This window comes from Mesoplodon bidens (assembly GCF_964165515.1).
Source record: "Mesoplodon bidens genome assembly, chromosome: 1".
Lineage (NCBI taxonomy): Eukaryota > Metazoa > Chordata > Mammalia > Artiodactyla > Ziphiidae > Mesoplodon > Mesoplodon bidens.
Window position 1 is genome coordinate 48,824,120 of NC_138176.1, and position 15,811 is coordinate 48,839,930.

Below are 15,811 nucleotides of genomic sequence, written 5' to 3' on the forward strand. Positions count from 1 at the left end.
CTACTTCCTCTGGGTCCAGAAGGTGAGGAGGGGTGTAATACATAAGTCATTCTTAACTCCCACCTTTATTCCCTTATATCCAGGCTATGTTGCCTCTGAGAACTCAGCAGTCCCACCCTAGGAACTTGTGGGATAACTCTAAGAAAAGACTAGATTTAAGTGAGGGTCTGGGAAATGGCAGATATCCAAGACATTACCTCCCACACACACACCCAGGAGGGGGGATATGTGAAAGTCCAGGACAATGGAGAGATTCCTAAGTCGGGGAACAGCACAGCCAGAGGGGTGTTGAGCATCCTTCAGGCCAACCCTGAACCTCCCATTTTACATCTGGGAGCATTGATGAAGAGGGCATTCAACTGCTGACGATCTTTGGCTAAGCTATTTCTGCTGATGACCTAATTTCTCTCCACTCCCCTCTTTCTCTCCTTTCAAACCATTAGAAAGTAAAGCATTGTGATCTGGCGGGGGGGGGGGAGTCCAGTACCCTTATGTCATCTCCTAATTGGATATTTTTTCTCTTCTTATCAGAGTCTATCTTCTAGCAGTTTCATGTGACTTTTTTCTCTAACTGATCACCAGTCAATCAGAACAACATACTTCAAACATACCCCTTACTAAAAGAACATGGCCAAGGTCAGGAAAGGCCCCAAGGGTAAAAAGATCACCCTCAGTGTGGCCAAGAATTGTATCAAGATCACATTTGATGGGAAGAAACGCCTTGACTTGAGCAAGATGGGGATTACCACCTTTCCCAAGTGTATTCTGCGACTCAGTGATGTAGACGAGCTCAACCTTAGCCGGAATATGATCAGGAAGATTCCTGACTCAATCTCCAAGTTCCAGAACCTGCGGTGGCTGGACTTGCACAGCAACTACATTGAAAAGCTCCCTGCATCCATCGGCCAGATGACCTCTCTGCTTTACCTCAATGTCAGCAACAATAGGCTGACCACCAATGGGCTGCCTGAGGAGCTCAATCAGCTCAAGAATATCCGCACTGTGAATTTCGGTCTGAACCACCTGGACCGTGTGCCCACCACGCTAGGCGCTCTGAAGGAGCTCCATGAGGTGGGGCTCCATGACAACCTGCTGAGCACCATCCCCAACAGCATCTCCAAGCTCCCCAAGCTGAAAAAGCTCAACACAAAGCGAAACCCCTTTCCCAAGGCAGAGGAGTCAGGTACGTTCATAGATTCCATCAAGAGGCTGGACAACCTGTATCTGGTGGAGGAGAAGGATCTATGTGGGCCTTGCCTGAGAAAATGCCAACAGGCCCAGGACAAGCTGAACAAAATCAAAAGCATGGCCACGGCGGCACCAAGAAGGGCCATCTTTTCCAGTTTGGTCTCACCCAACTCCATGGCCAAGGAATCCCAGGAAGATTGGAGGTGACCTGGGACCCTGACCCTAAGGCAGGAAGGGAAAAGGGAGGGAGGCAAGATGACAATGGGCTACATCCTCACAAAACTGAGGGATTCTTCCGTTACTGCAATAGCTCCTCCAGCCAAGCCCATAAAATACCTTTCCCTACCTCCTTGGCTTGTGATTTTGTTCACTGAAGGGCTTTTAGTTCTTTGCCATTCCGTACACTTCTGTCTCCTCTGCATGCACACACCCGCACATACGAGCACAGTGAGTCAGGAAAGGGACATCTGTCTTACTTCTGCCCCAGAACTCTCCTGCCTACAGCCCGTGGCCTGGGCAGCTGATACAGCCAGCACACTCTTAGTCTCATTATCACACGTTTCTGGACAAACTGCCAGCTCCCCAGTGTGGAGCTTGTTCTATTGGACTGCTTTGGGCCAGGCTTCAAAAGTCAGGCATCTCTAAGCATGGGTTGGTAGGTGGGCAGATGGACATATAGTCTTGGGAAGGGGTCAAAACTGGGCCACACAGATGGGCAGATATTACCATTAAGTATTGGCATTAACATATTGGGCTCTAAGCAGTCCTATCCCTTTCTCTTTTCTGCACTTGCATAATTTGCTCTAGGAGCTTTCTAGACTAAACCTGCAAGCCCTTGACTGGCTGTGAATAAATGAGGTTCACTCCCATCTTATTATGTCCAATGCTTTTCCAGACCTTTGTGGAATAAGGAAAGAATGGGTGCAGATAGGGGTTGGTGTAGTCAATAGATAAACACCTTACTAGGCACTGTGCTAGGTGCAGGGACTGTGTCCAATGGGGGAAAGCTTGTCTTGCCCTTTGCAACCTGTAGGGAAGACAAGTTGAAAGAAGACTTTGTTCTTTATAACGCCATTGTTTGAGGAAGTTAGGAGCTCAGAGCCTAGTGGTGTGCAGGGCTAGCCTGGCATAGAGAAAAAGCCAAAGACTCTGCAGTTGGACAGATCTGAGCCCAGAGCAGCTCTGCTTCTTACTTGCCATCTCCCTGGACATTTTACTTTAGCTTTGGTCCTTTCATCTGTAAAGTGGGAGTAATACCAGCCCAACTCCAAGAGTTGTCATGCATTTCAAGCAGATAGCTCACAGAGTGAGTACTCAGTAGAAGTCAGTTCTCTCTAAGAACTAGAGCTCGGTGCATCTTAAAGCTGAAATACTACTTTGAACAGTGTCTTCAGTCACTCTAGATCTCACAATAGCTGAGGACCTTCCCTGTACCACTCACTCACACCTTTATACTGCTTAAAAGAAAGGGATCAAGGAAGATATCCTTAGGAAAGTTTTCCATTGTTGTTGCTGTTTGTTTGTTTGTTTTAAATCAAAGCTTTCCTGTGTTGGTGGCAAGTTCTGTAGTGGTCAGTGGAAAAGCACTGAGAGATAAATATCCATTAGTTCAGCGTGACTAATGTATTTCTTTTTCATGTTATAAACCATAGCAGACAGCATACTTCATTTCTTCACTCCTCACTGCTTATTTTCCTTTGAAATGCTTAGCTGTGACAACTCTATCATATTTCTAAAATCTCTGAAGATATAGATTCAAAATTCCCTTTTCAGTTTTTCTCTTTCTTAAATGTTTTGTATTATAAAAGTAACAATACCACAACGTAGTTTTAAATATAGCAGCTTAAAGTATCCACAATTCTACAATGTAAGCCAGCTGTAATATTGACAGATTTCCTTACTAGTTATTTTTCTGTGTATATTTTATACATAGTTAAAATAATAACATTCACATCATTTTTATCCTGCTTTGAAACCCATGTGGCTACATGGTCTTAATAACCATAATTTAAAACATCTGTAAGATAGTCAAACATGGATATACATAACTAAGTTATTGTTGGACATTTAAGTTGTTTCCTGTTTTTCACTAATAGAAATCATTTTGTGATGAAGCCTGTATGATTAAGATTTTTTTAATGTTGTATTAAAGGGTGTGGTTTTTAAATAATTTTTGATACATGCTAGTAAGTAGCTTATAAAAAGTTTACACCCATTTATATATCTACCAGTAATATATTAGAGAACTCATTTCACTGCACCCTTGTGAGCACTGAATGTCATTCTTTATATTTTTCCCTTCATTTAATGTCCACAATGATTTCTTAGAAGCCCTTCTACAGATGAGAGGAGGACACATGTCTGTGAAGTACATGATGAGATGTCATGCCTTAGGCCCAGGAGACCCCACTAGAATGTTGGGCCTTGACCATGTCCCTAAGTAGCCATCCTGCTATTTTACCTACTTCATCTCTGACCCAAGAAGCACAGAATCCATGCAGGGGCATTTGATCCAAACAGAAAGTGATGACTAGTTATCTGGATACTGACCATTTCTCTTCCTCCCGCTCGAGACACTCTTTCTTCAGAATTAATGAGTTAAGGGAAAAGATCTCCCTGTGCCCCTACAAAGAGTCTTGGCCTGGACCCCAGGTTTGCCCCTCTACCCCTCTCCTGACCACTGCAGAAACTTCCTCCACTGTGCTTGGTTTCCAAAATCTCTCTCCAGCACCTCTCCTGGATTTACCTCCAACTGAGTGGCTGGCATGCAAGATGACATTTTTTGCCATCCTTGGTCTCTAGGTGCTTTATGGTGCTTTCATTCTTATAGCCATGTCTTAGGAAGGGGTTTTAAGTGCACTGAACTTCACCAGGATTGAGAAATAAACAAGCAGGGGGCTTTGATTTGCCCCAGGATACAGTCACCTTAGACCCCTGGTTCATCAGAAAACCCGGGCAGTAAGATGAATTGAAGATGGGAGACAGAACTCAGTTAGGAAATATCTTCTATATTTTATTTCTTTTTCTGTCAAGGAAAGGTTTAATGTTGATGTTCCCTCATGCCCTAAAATACTGCAGTCATCTTTACTTTCTGGAGAGTATATTAGGCCCCAAAATACTTGACAGGAAAGTCACAGGGTTTTCTCTTTCTTCGAATAGAACAAAACCCCTATTCACACTAACCCAGTCACCACCCTCTCTGAAAGCCAGGTGTGACCTAGGTGACCCCCGTGTGACCTCTGCCCTTGCTGTGTTTTGCCTCCATGACCTGGAGTAATTTCCTTGGCCTCTTATGTCTTCATCCCAAGGATACCGCTCAACATCTCCCTAGAGTAGCTTATGGCAAAAACTTGAAGGCTAATCAGCTCTGAAGAAGAAAAGCCCTCAGTTAGGAGAAGAGAGTGGCAAGGGAAACGTTCTGGAAGCCAGGCTCTCCAGTGCCGGCTAAACCACTGACTTGCTTCTTAAATTCATTTTGCCTCTCTTGCTTTAGACTATCTGTGTGTGAAAATGACTTTGGGAAATATCTTGTGTGTGTTTTTAAAATTTATATAGAGGAAATATTTAAGAAAATGATAGACATAAATTATAGACAGTTAAAAATTTAAAAGAAGACTTTAAGACTTAAAAGACTTATGGTCTCTACACTTCACTTGAACTGGTGAAATCCCAATACCAGTTGCCTCTTATAAGTTATGTATGTAGAATGCAATACCTCAAGCAACTAAAATCTATAGAGAATTTATACCAAAAAAACCAAAAATACTATAGACAAATCAAAGTAGAATTTTAACAAATCTTTCAGTAATGCAAAGGTAGGTAGGAAAAAGAAACAGAAATGAACAACAGAGGAAAAAACAGGAAATGAGAAATGAAATGGCAGACTTATGTCCTAACATCTTAATAATTACATTAAATGTGGATTGTCTTCCTTACTTGTAATAGCCCCAAACTAGAAACAAGCAAATTTCCCTCAAGAGGCAAGTGGTTAAACCAATTCTGGTATATCCATATCGTGGAATACTACTATTCAGCAATAAAAAGGAGCATATGATATACATAACAACTTGGATGGATCTCAAGGGCATTATTCTGAGTAAAAAAAGGCCTATCTCCAAAGGTCACAGACTCTATGATTCCATTTATAGAAAATTCTCTAAATGACAAAATGGTAGAGATGAAAAACAGATCAGTGGTTGCCATGGGTTAAGGCTGACGAGCTGTGTTAGAGGGTGGGCATAACCAGGAAGTGGTAGCGTAAGAGATATCTTTGTGGTGATAAAAGTAATTGCGTATGTTGATAGTGGTGGTGGTTTCAAGAATCTACACATATGATAAAAAGGACAAAGAACTATGCATACATATCATACCAATGTCAATTTCCTGGTTTTGAAACTATACTATAGTTACATAAGATGTAACCATTGGTGGAATTTAAGTGAAGGCTGCCTGGGGCCTCTCTATTATTTTTGCAACTTCCTGTGCATCTATAGTTATTTTAAAATTAAAAAAAAATCTTACAGACTATATGCAGTGATAAACAGATCTTTCTGTATCTGCCAAGTGCTAATTTATGAGTAACTATGGCAAGCTTAAAGTTCCTCAATCATTCTGAAGAGTTAAGGCATCTCAGGAGAAAGAGCACCTTAACTTCAGATCACTGGCCTAACTTAAAATTATCCATGTTGATCTTACCCTTGAAGATTCCTGAGAAAGATGTTAAAATAATAAAAAGACAATGCATGGCTTCTCAACCCATGTCCCAGGTTTTCTGGTGGTGGCTGGGTACAAGTAGCAAGTGGGGTGGGGGGACCGTGAGCCAGCAAGTTGCTCCTTTCACAGTTCTGGACTTTAACGCACCTGCCTACTGCCCTATGGAAGCACCTTGAATGGGTAGACAAAGGGGCCAGGCTTGGTGCAGAGATCAGGGCTTAAGCTAGGCTTCTGCCTAGAAACAGGTCTGAGGTCACGGCTAAGGATAGAGCTAAGAGGAAACATGAACAAGTAAGACAAGGAACAACACGAATGGGGGCCAAAACAAGGTCTGAGCAGGACCCAGGCAGAGCTCACCACAGGTCACTGGGCTCCACTACCCATTGCCCGTTGAGCCAACCATGTGAGAAGCTCCACCATGCCAGGGCATTGGTTATCCCACCAGGGTGTTTAGTTCACCTCTGGTTCCAGTGATTCTGCTCTAACCCTAGGGTCTGAGCTGTAGAGCCCCTACAATTGCCCTCCCAAGGTGTGCTTTACCAAGAAGCCCAAGGAGCATGTTTCTCCATTCAGTGATGGAGCTGAAAGTTCTCTTTATCAAAGTAACCACACACATTACAGATTCTCAGTCTCCCAACTGGTCATCAGTGACGATCTCTGGAAGAGTAGGGACTGAAAAGGTGGAAGTGGGGAGGTGGAGTACTTGAAATTTAGCCTCCAGGCTGCTAGCAGTGGTGCCCTGATTATCGTGGAAGAATTATCTTCTTATGGGAATTTACAGCTTCTTATGGTTGTTTTTCTAAGTTCTTTGTTTTTCACTATTTTTCAAAGATAAAGGAAAGGAAACTCATTTTCTGTAAGGGAAACTCATTCTTTAAAGGAAAGCTGTAAAGGACAGTACATACTCAACTGCAGAACTTCGTGCCAAAAAATGAATTTCATCCTAACCATTACATTTAAGTTAGCTATACAACTGAGAGAACATTTCAGAAATTACAAACATGCAGATACAGTAAGGCCCCAAATATAAGCACCGCCTCACAACCAACAGCTTCTTCCAGCCCAGGGACACTTTTGTCTTGATGGCACAGCAAGTGAGTATTTCAGAACTTGTCTGGGACCATGGCTATGGAAGGATGCCTTTAGCACATTCAAAGGTGTATACTGTGTGCAACAGAGATTTGAGAGAGGAAAGGCCAGATAGGCAACCAGGCTTTGTATTTTCCTGAGTTTTCTAAACTCTGGGCTCAATAGGAACTGAGATCACGTGGAAGCAATGGAACTGAGCCAGATCATGCTAGCGTCCCAAAGAAATGTCTGTACAGAAATAAGCCCTTTATAGAAAGGGAATTGCCTTCTTTGTTACCCACTACCCTATTTACTCAGTGCCAAGAGAAAGTATGTTCCAGAACAAAAAAGTCCCCCAAACTGTCTGTTTCTTGTTATCTGTCGCTGGAAAATGATGTAACCTAGCACAATTGTTTGGTTTTTCTTAGTTTCAGGACAATTACAGTAACTAGATCATTCCAGGTACCTGATATCACGTCTATGTTTTTGTCCTTTAAAGGAGTTTGGGAGGAATTTTTAAAGGATCATTATACCCTGTATTTAGTTTTGAAACTGTTTCCAGCCCTTTGTGGAAGGGTACAGATAACTTTAAGTATAAAGATGTATGTTTCTTCACATATTCATTTTCAACTAGCTTCCCTTTCCCCGTAACTTCAGCTATTCTCACGTTTCTGCAGAGCCTACCTATGTCTAACGTTGTGGAGTTTTTTGGCCATCAGACACGTATCCAGGGGCATCTAGCTGGCTTTACATTAGAAGCCCCTATATGCTTGCAGAGCCTTGCACCTCACAGATGTCCGATTATGCCACCATGCTGGCTTCAGAATGGTCTAGTCTTGTACCATGGGGAGACAGAGGAGGATTATGGATCCCAGGCTGACCTCAGCTTTGCAAGTATTTTCTACTTGGGATCCAGGCCCATAGAACATCCTTGGAATTCAGTTATGGAGGCAGCCATTGTCACCAAAATTCTAGGCAAAACTCTGGTATCCAAAAGCTCTGGTTTCCTGTACATGGGAGATGGCCTCTAGAGGGGCCAGATCAGTCAAGAAGAGCTGGGGGTTGAAGATATGAAAACTTGTAGCACAGGCCAAGCATCTTGGGCCAGGTGAAAACCTGCAGAATGGATCATGCACCTCCTTCAGAGAAGATAAGCTCATGTTTGCTGGAGTGTGCAAAGCGCAGGTAGGCATTGTTAAAGACTCAGTGTATGAACTGGGCTTTGTCCTTGGTAATCCAAACCCAAAATGGCCAAGTTCATTCCAGGCATGGGGCAATGGCCAGCCAAGCCTTTCTAAGTCTGGGAGCCACTACTGCCTTCCCCTCTGAAACTCGTGTAGGCACACTGTGGCTGGTAGGAGAAGGGCTGGGAGAAACTCAAAGAGCTGAGAACACAAATGCCTGTATTTAATCAACTGCTCCATAAACATGCCCAAAATACACAGCAATTGATTCTAAAACTAAGCAAAGGAATTACATTTATTGAGCACCTACTATGAGCCCAAATCAGGTTGATCCCAAAGTCCATGGCTGACTGTAGCAGCACAGCCTCACCACACGCCCTGGCTGCTTGGGTGGTCTCAGAGCCTAGAACCAGCTCTTCGGCTTCCTCATTTTGTCAAAGCTCTTCTTCCATGAGCTTAGATATGTATTTCTCTGGAGCACCTCTCCCTTGACTTTCGAAACATATATCCAATGACCTACATGACATCTCCACCTGGATATCTGAGAGGCATCTCAAAATTAACACGTCCAAAATCGAGCCCCTGATATCCACTACACCACCAAAGTAGTTCTTCGTGTGGTCTTCCCCATTTCATCTTCCAGTTGCTCAAACCCAAATGCTTGGTCTTATCCTTAAGTCCTTTCTCTCACACACACATTCCCCACCCACACTTGATTTGTCAACAAATCCCACCAGCTGTACCTTCATTCATGTACAAATATGTCCACAATCTGAGCACTTCACACCATCTTTACTGCCACCCGCCCCCAATCCAAGCCAGCATCATCTCTCACCTGCATTACTGCAAAAACCTCCTAACCAGTATCCTAGCTTCTGCCTTTGACCTACTATGTTCTATTCTCAACACAGAAGCCAGAGTAAGTCTTTTAAAATATAAGTTAGGTCACAAGATCCCTCCAATGTTTCCCATTTATTCAGAGTAAAAGGCGACCCCATTAGCATGAGCCCCCAAGGCTTACATGAACCCTGTTCCCTCTCTCATCTCTGCTCCCACTGACTCACTGCACCCAACCACTATGGCCCCAGCCAAGCCCACCACACTTCCCCTCGGGGCCCTTGCTCTCCTCTTCCCTTGGCCTGAAATGTTCTTTCTTCAGTTATCTGAATAACTTGTTTCCCCACTTTGTTCAAGTCTTAATTCAAATATTAACTTTCTGGGTGAGGTCTTCCCCTACCAACCTAAGATTTCAAACTCTACCTCAACCGACTTTGGTTGTTATCATTATCTAATATGCTTTATATTTCATTCATTTTGCTTTCTGTCTTTCTCACAAGACTGTAAACTCAATAAATGGGGAGGTTTTCAGTATTTTGCTTGTTTCTGTGAAGCAGCGAACACTACACGTAACAAGCTATGGGTAAACCATTTTAAATACACTGATGACACCCATTCCATAGTCATTATAAATATTTTGAACATATCTCCTCCCTGCCCTAGCCCCACATACTCCTGGAGAAAAATAGCAACGACTGTCCTCTTCCTATTCCCCTTCCTAACTGAAATAAAAGCACCTACCAATCCGGAACTGGCCTTCCAGAGAACTGGGTACTTGTAAGGGGGGGGGGGCACTTAGGAAGGGGCCGTAAGCATCTTGTTTCCCGGGAAAGATGCTCTACATCACAGACTCATAAATTAGCATATGCTTTGCACATCACTGTACACTAATTTATTTAGCTTCTGAGTTTTCAGAGCCTCGAATAGCAAGGACAGACCTGGGACTGCGCACACCCCAACCTGAGGGCCTGACACCAAGGCTGGGCCTGGGCTACCCCCTCTATGGGCAACCTGCCCCCACCCACCACAGGCAGAGGCGGCTTCCTGCCATTCTGGTTTGAACAAGCCTCAGAGCACTTGGGACTTCAAGTCTGTTGTAGAGGTTTAATTGGCAGAAGGAACTAGGGGAGTAGGATGAGGGTTGTAGGGGGCTGGGAGAGAGAATAATTAAGCAGAAGGCAGACTGACATGCTCCTTGCATGCCTTCTTAGCAGTAGGGTCGGGCCAATGAAGAAAATCAAAGCAAGGCCAACACCCTGCCCAGAGAGCATGGCTGGCCTCCTCCCTGCACCTGTTACCTTAGGTTGAGCGGGTCCTCCGTGAAGCCTTTTCCTTTCAAGCCGGGTTGGAAAGAGCAGAAGCTAGACAAAAAGGGAAAGGATTGTTCTATCAGCAGAGTCAAGACTCTTCCACCACTATGGGAACATTTTCAGAGGCAGGCTAGAGGTTGGGTTTATTCTTGCCCTTCCAGTGGGCCCCATTTGCCCCTAGATTGGGGTGTACCTCTGAGGCACCCCATCAGCACCCTCTGCCATTATATGCTCTAGCCTTAATAAAAGCAATGATAAAATAAAACAATAGTTACAATAAAAATTACGTGTTTTAGAGACCTCCACTGGGCCAGCACTGGCATTTCCATTGCTGATTTTAGCAGCCACTGTAGTACTCTAGGGACAAGTGCCATCTTACTTTCATGCTCCTTGAACAAGGGCAGGGTGTGGTTGGCACTATTCATTGTCTGAGTTATGGATGTATAAGACTTCTAGCTCGACTGTGAAGAAAACGCCGTTTAATGCACAGAAATCACAAGGGAACATGAACCTGAGGTTCAGCATTGCACGTCTACTTCTTTGGTTTGGTCTAAAATGGAACCTGAAGACATTTTAGGAGGCGATATAATAGCAGTCCTTCGAAGAACCTTAAATGGAGAATCACAGTCAATGGAGATGCACCCAGAGCTGGCTCAGACAGCCTCTCTGCGAGGCTGTTTTTCTCCACTCTGGCTCTGCCCTTGGGACCCAGCAGCTGGTCCTGGTGCCAGTGACTGACCAGGGCTGACAGGAAGGTAAGGCTAGAACCTCTGAGCACAAAATGGCCTGGGACATGCAGGCCAGGGATGTCAAATCTCACCTCAGAACTTTCAACCCTAAGTGGAGCTAAATGTGACCACTTCTCTATTAATCCAGCTTCTGTGTGGTCTGTTTATGGCTAGGAGCCTACCTTTCCTTTGGCCTCTTCTAGATTCTCTGCAAATCTACATATCTCTAACTTTAATAATATAAATTTAAAATTTAAACTCTAGCTTAAACTCCTTAGATTGATTAACCTCTTTGGATAAAGAGAAGCTAAACTAAAACAGCATGCTTCTCTCTTTAAGAAAAAAGATGTTCCATGCAGAAGTGGGAAATCCGTTGGTAGGAATTCTTTCCAATAAAATATGAAGTCAGAACAAATAAAATTGGCAACTGGGATCTAAAAGGAAGGTTAAGCCAAAATAATTACTTGGAAAATTAAAAAATAAAGCCAGAAAATTCTGGAAGGCCCATTAAATATGTTGTGTCTGCATATTTTTTTCTCCCTTCAGTTATTACTGTCCCAAACTACTTCAGTTCATGAAACAGAGCCAGTTTCCCAGGATTTAGGGAAGGAGCTTTTATAGTTTTCTCTATACTTTTTTCCATCACTCAACAGTTCTGTGGGTAAGTTCTTTCTCGTGTCTAACCTAAATCCTGCTCACTGTGGGTTGGGAACAATTCTCCTGAGAACAGAGCTGTTCCTCTCCTATTGGGTCACGATTAGTCTCCTTAGCAGAGGATTTTCAAACCCTTACCTTTTGAAGACCTTACTCCGATCACTGTTGTGGAAGACAAGAAACTTGGAATATCCGTTTCGGAAAAAGATCTCCAGGGCAATGTCCTGTAAAGAGAACCCCTTTTACTGCTCTGCAGTTTCCTGGAATGGAGAACCACCACCCCGCCCCCCAACCAGGGCAACAGAGCCATGGCTGTGGGTCATTTGGGACTCTGTGTCAGGTGTGAAAGGATTTCAATCTAAAATGGAACCAAAGGATATGAAAGGGTGAACCTCAGGCATGCGCCCTCAGAAAAACGAAACTTAAGAACTGAGAGACTGATTTCCCACAAATGCCTGATTTACAGAAGATCGAGACTTACCTCGTGAGCAATGAACATCCACCAAGAACCCCTCCCATCCTCAAGCCAGTGAACTTACAGCTTGGACTCTGGCTGGATGCCCCAACTTGTGCTCCTTGCCCATAGATACAGCTGACCCTCAATGGATTCGCCTGTAGCTCCGGACAGCCTGTGTTTCGTGAATGGCTATTCTTCTGCTGAATTAACTCAATTTCTGGTAGTTCAAGCTTGCCTCAGTTTACCTCTTTATTGAGGTTGACACAGGCCTTCCAACCCCCTGCAGGGGATATGAAGTCCTTGGTGACGGTGACGAATGGGGTCTCCACAGAATGAGTAGGAGGGCAGGAGAACTAAGAGTTCCTTTGGCTGAAGCAGGAAACAAGAGCCCCACTCCCAGGGCAAGCGAGGAGGGGACAAAGAGAGGAAAGTGCCCAGTAACACCTCCAGACACTTTTACTTCCCGGTCAAGGGTTTCTTTTCCTGAACCAAAGGGTCATCTTACCAGAAACACTAGGGGAGTGGGTGCCAGTCCCAGTCTGGGCAGCATCTTACGTCAACCCACAGACTTGAAGGCACAGGATGCTTTGCCAAACCACTTTGCTGAGCCATTTTGACGTGGCCACACTGACATAACAATGTTGTTTCAAGGGTATTTTGTTAATGCCTGAACGAACTCTACCTGCTTTCCTTTCTTTTTCCTTTCTTCCTCCCTCCCCTTCCAATCTATAAGTAACAGACTTGGAATAGTGATAGAGTGAGTCCACATATAGGATCAGATGGGGTCAGCCAAAGAATACCCAGCATTTGAGGGAGGTCCTGGGAGAGGTGAGGCCTGGGCATGGAAGGAGAGATGGGGAGGGGGAGGGTCAGACTCAAAGATGGGGTCCTGCATGCAACAGCAGTCATGTCCTGCTCCTGACTGGCTGGAAGTGAGTTCTCAAAGTCCAGTTCATTAGATTCCTGAGCAGAGGGAAAGTATCTGTAATGATAATGAAACACCCCTCTCCTCTGTGGGTATACATAAGAGCCACAGATTTTTTTTCTATAAATAGCAATATAAACACTGTGCAAAGAGATGATGAACGTAGAATTTATGAAGGCTACAGCTTGTCCCAGCAGTCTTAAGTGCCCAGGCTCTGACTTTCCTCTGGGAACATCTAGGGCTGGACAAATGGTGGCCTTGCTCATGAAGCTCTCCCAGCCCCACTTGGCCATCACACATGCTCTCCCACTTCTGGTTTCCACCACGGTCAGTCTAACCGACCATCTGGAAACAATCCCCTTTTACTGGGGAGAAAGACACTCACTTACTGATATCTATTTGCTACTATATATAACCTGTAAGTAGACATACAATTATTTTTTTAAAAAGTTTTTTTTTGAGTACTTGCTATGTGCCTAAAATGTGCTAAGTGCTGCTATATATGTAACGGTGGAAAAGACAAGACATGGTCACCTGTTCACTGGAGGGAAATGGAAGCCCAGAGAGGTGCCCGACTGTGCCAAAGATGCAGAGCCGTGCTCAGGACTGGGCCCATGCTGGCTGTGGTCAGAATCATCAGGGCAGAGCCTCCTCCACCGGCCCCTTTCTAGTTCACTCTCCTTTCAGAGAAGGGCACTAAGGGCAGGCAAAATGAGAACCAGATCTTTGTGGGCAAAAGCAGCGGAGAGGGAGGGAGAGGGAGAGAGCTGGGTCAGATGTCAGCAGCTTGCTGGACCCTTGTCTGCAGGGCAGCTGATCCTCCCTAGAATGAGCCCCCCTCCCTCGCCCCAAAGGCTTCCTGGAGCTTTAGTTTCAGAGAATAATAATGAGGCTTCCAGCAGGAGGATCAAGGGACAAAGAAATTTACAAATGAAAGGCACACTTATTCTGTTCCCGAGGGCCTAGCACTGTCCCTGTTGGCCTTTGCAGAACAGAGACCCTGCAGCAAGGGTGAGCGGGGAGGGATCTGGGCTCCTCCCCACCCCCAAGGGTGGTACCTCATCTCTTCCTCCGCCAGCTGCCTGGGAGGCCCCGGGCACGGATGCAGCTTTGCTATTGCTGAGGTTGGGCTGGTGAAGGCAAGATGTGTTTGAGGCCAGTGGGAACCCCAGAGTTCTTCCCCAGAGTTCTTCCTCCTTTTGCCACTGAGGTGATGCTCCTAAACCAGGTGATGTTTCTCCAAGGTGGGGTATGAGAAGCATGTGGTTGTGACTAGCTGACAGCAGAGCTCTGCCTCTGGAAGGAATCAGCTCTGTTTAGTACCTGCATGAGCCCTTGAATGCACTGGACAAGGCTCTGTGATCCTGGGTGGAAGGGACAGTCAGGAGATCCCTGAAACACCTGGCCCAGGAAATGACCAGGAGCTTGAAGATAGGTAAAGCTGTGAGGAGGGCAGAGGGTAGGGGCTGTGGCCTGAGGAGGTGTCCACGTGCCCAGAACAGAGGGCAGACTGGCACTCAACTCTCAGTCATTGGCTCTGCCACGAGGCAATGGAGCTGCCCTGTCCTGTATTCCCGAATCTCCAAGGCAGCTCTGGGGCATGTCAAGGGGAAAATAAAGCAAAGAGGCTGGATCCTAAATGACACGGTAAGAGAGAGAAGGACCCAATGGCCAAATGGCAGGGACTGGGGAGAGAGTGAAACAGAAGGCACAACTCCATCCCAGCCAGGGGACCAGCCCAACATGGGCCACAGGGATTCACAGGTGTCTCAAAGGGCCCTGGGCTATGCACAGGTGAAGGGGGTCAGGGTGGTGTGTCTCTCACATTCAGATGGGGCCTCAGTGGCACCTGGACCACCTGTGCCCGGAAGAGATGGTCCTCTCTCTGGCCCCCTCCCGGGACACACCTGCAGGAGGAAGCGCGCCTGCCGGATCTCCCTGAGGTCACCGTAGCTGTGGCGCTGGCACGAGTAATGGTCAGAGGACCTGTCTTTGCTGCACATGTTGAAGATGAATGGATCGCTAATGCTGAAAAGGAAGCAAGACACGCAGTGAGAGGGTGTCTGGTAGGCTTGTTCCCCTGCCTGCACCGTGTGTGGCCCACCTGAGTTTCTGGGACACATTGGAGGATGTGTCAGCCCCCACTGACCTGATAAACCCTGTCTGAGCGCCTGTCTGTGTGAGCCATGCCCTGAGGAGTAAGGCAGGGCACTGCCCTCACCAGGGGAGGGACAGCAAGGCAAAGGGCCCACCTCCAGGACGGATAATGACACAGGGTGCGGAGTGTAAGTGTGAGAAGACTCTCTGAGTACAGGTGTCAGAAATGGGCTGGGGGGTTATGGGGGAAGAATGAAAGAGATGTGTAGTTAGGTCTGGAGAAATTTCAAGCTCCTGGAACCTGAGGCAGAAAGACAAGCCCTGTCCAGCATGGTGTCAGGCAATGCGGAGCCCTGGGAGGACCAGCCGTGTCAGTCGGGCTAGCACCTAGTGTAAAATGGGACAAAGGGGCAGAAAACTCTGAGTCTTCAAAGAGGCAGGTGGCAGGGCTGAGAGCACTGATGGGCTGGAAGACAATGACGCCAGCATTAGCAGTGGACCCCAGAGCACCGTGCCTGGACCAGGGACTAGCGGCATGGCAGAGAGCAGAGGATGGGCCGGCCAGGCCGGATGCTGGATGCCCGCCCCCGGAGGTCAGAATGACTCCCCTTGGGAAGAAAGGGAGAAGGGGCGAAGGAGGAGTCATGAAT

At 45.8% G+C, this 15,811-nt stretch overlaps 2 protein-coding genes across 2 annotated transcripts in view; one reads left to right on the plus strand and one right to left on the minus strand.

Annotated features, from left to right (window-relative positions):
• Positions 1 to 15,811, minus strand: part of WDFY4 (WDFY family member 4) — a 276,626-nt gene that overhangs the window by 61,455 nt on the left and 199,360 nt on the right. Inside the window, exons 45-47 of the mRNA XM_081247758.1 lie at positions 14,972 to 15,092; positions 11,821 to 11,906; positions 10,289 to 10,351 (exon numbers count right to left, since the gene is read on the minus strand). Coding sequence (XP_081103884.1) covers positions 10,289 to 10,351; positions 11,821 to 11,906; positions 14,972 to 15,092 — 270 coding nt within the window. The remainder of the gene's footprint in view (positions 1 to 10,288; positions 10,352 to 11,820; positions 11,907 to 14,971; positions 15,093 to 15,811) is intronic.
• Positions 628 to 1,449, plus strand: LRRC18 (leucine rich repeat containing 18; the record flags this gene model as incomplete). Its single annotated transcript, XM_081247781.1, has 1 exon — positions 628 to 1,449. The coding sequence occupies one exon, from the start codon at positions 628 to 630 to the stop codon at positions 1,393 to 1,395; it is 768 nt and encodes a 255-aa protein (XP_081103907.1). The 3' UTR covers positions 1,396 to 1,449.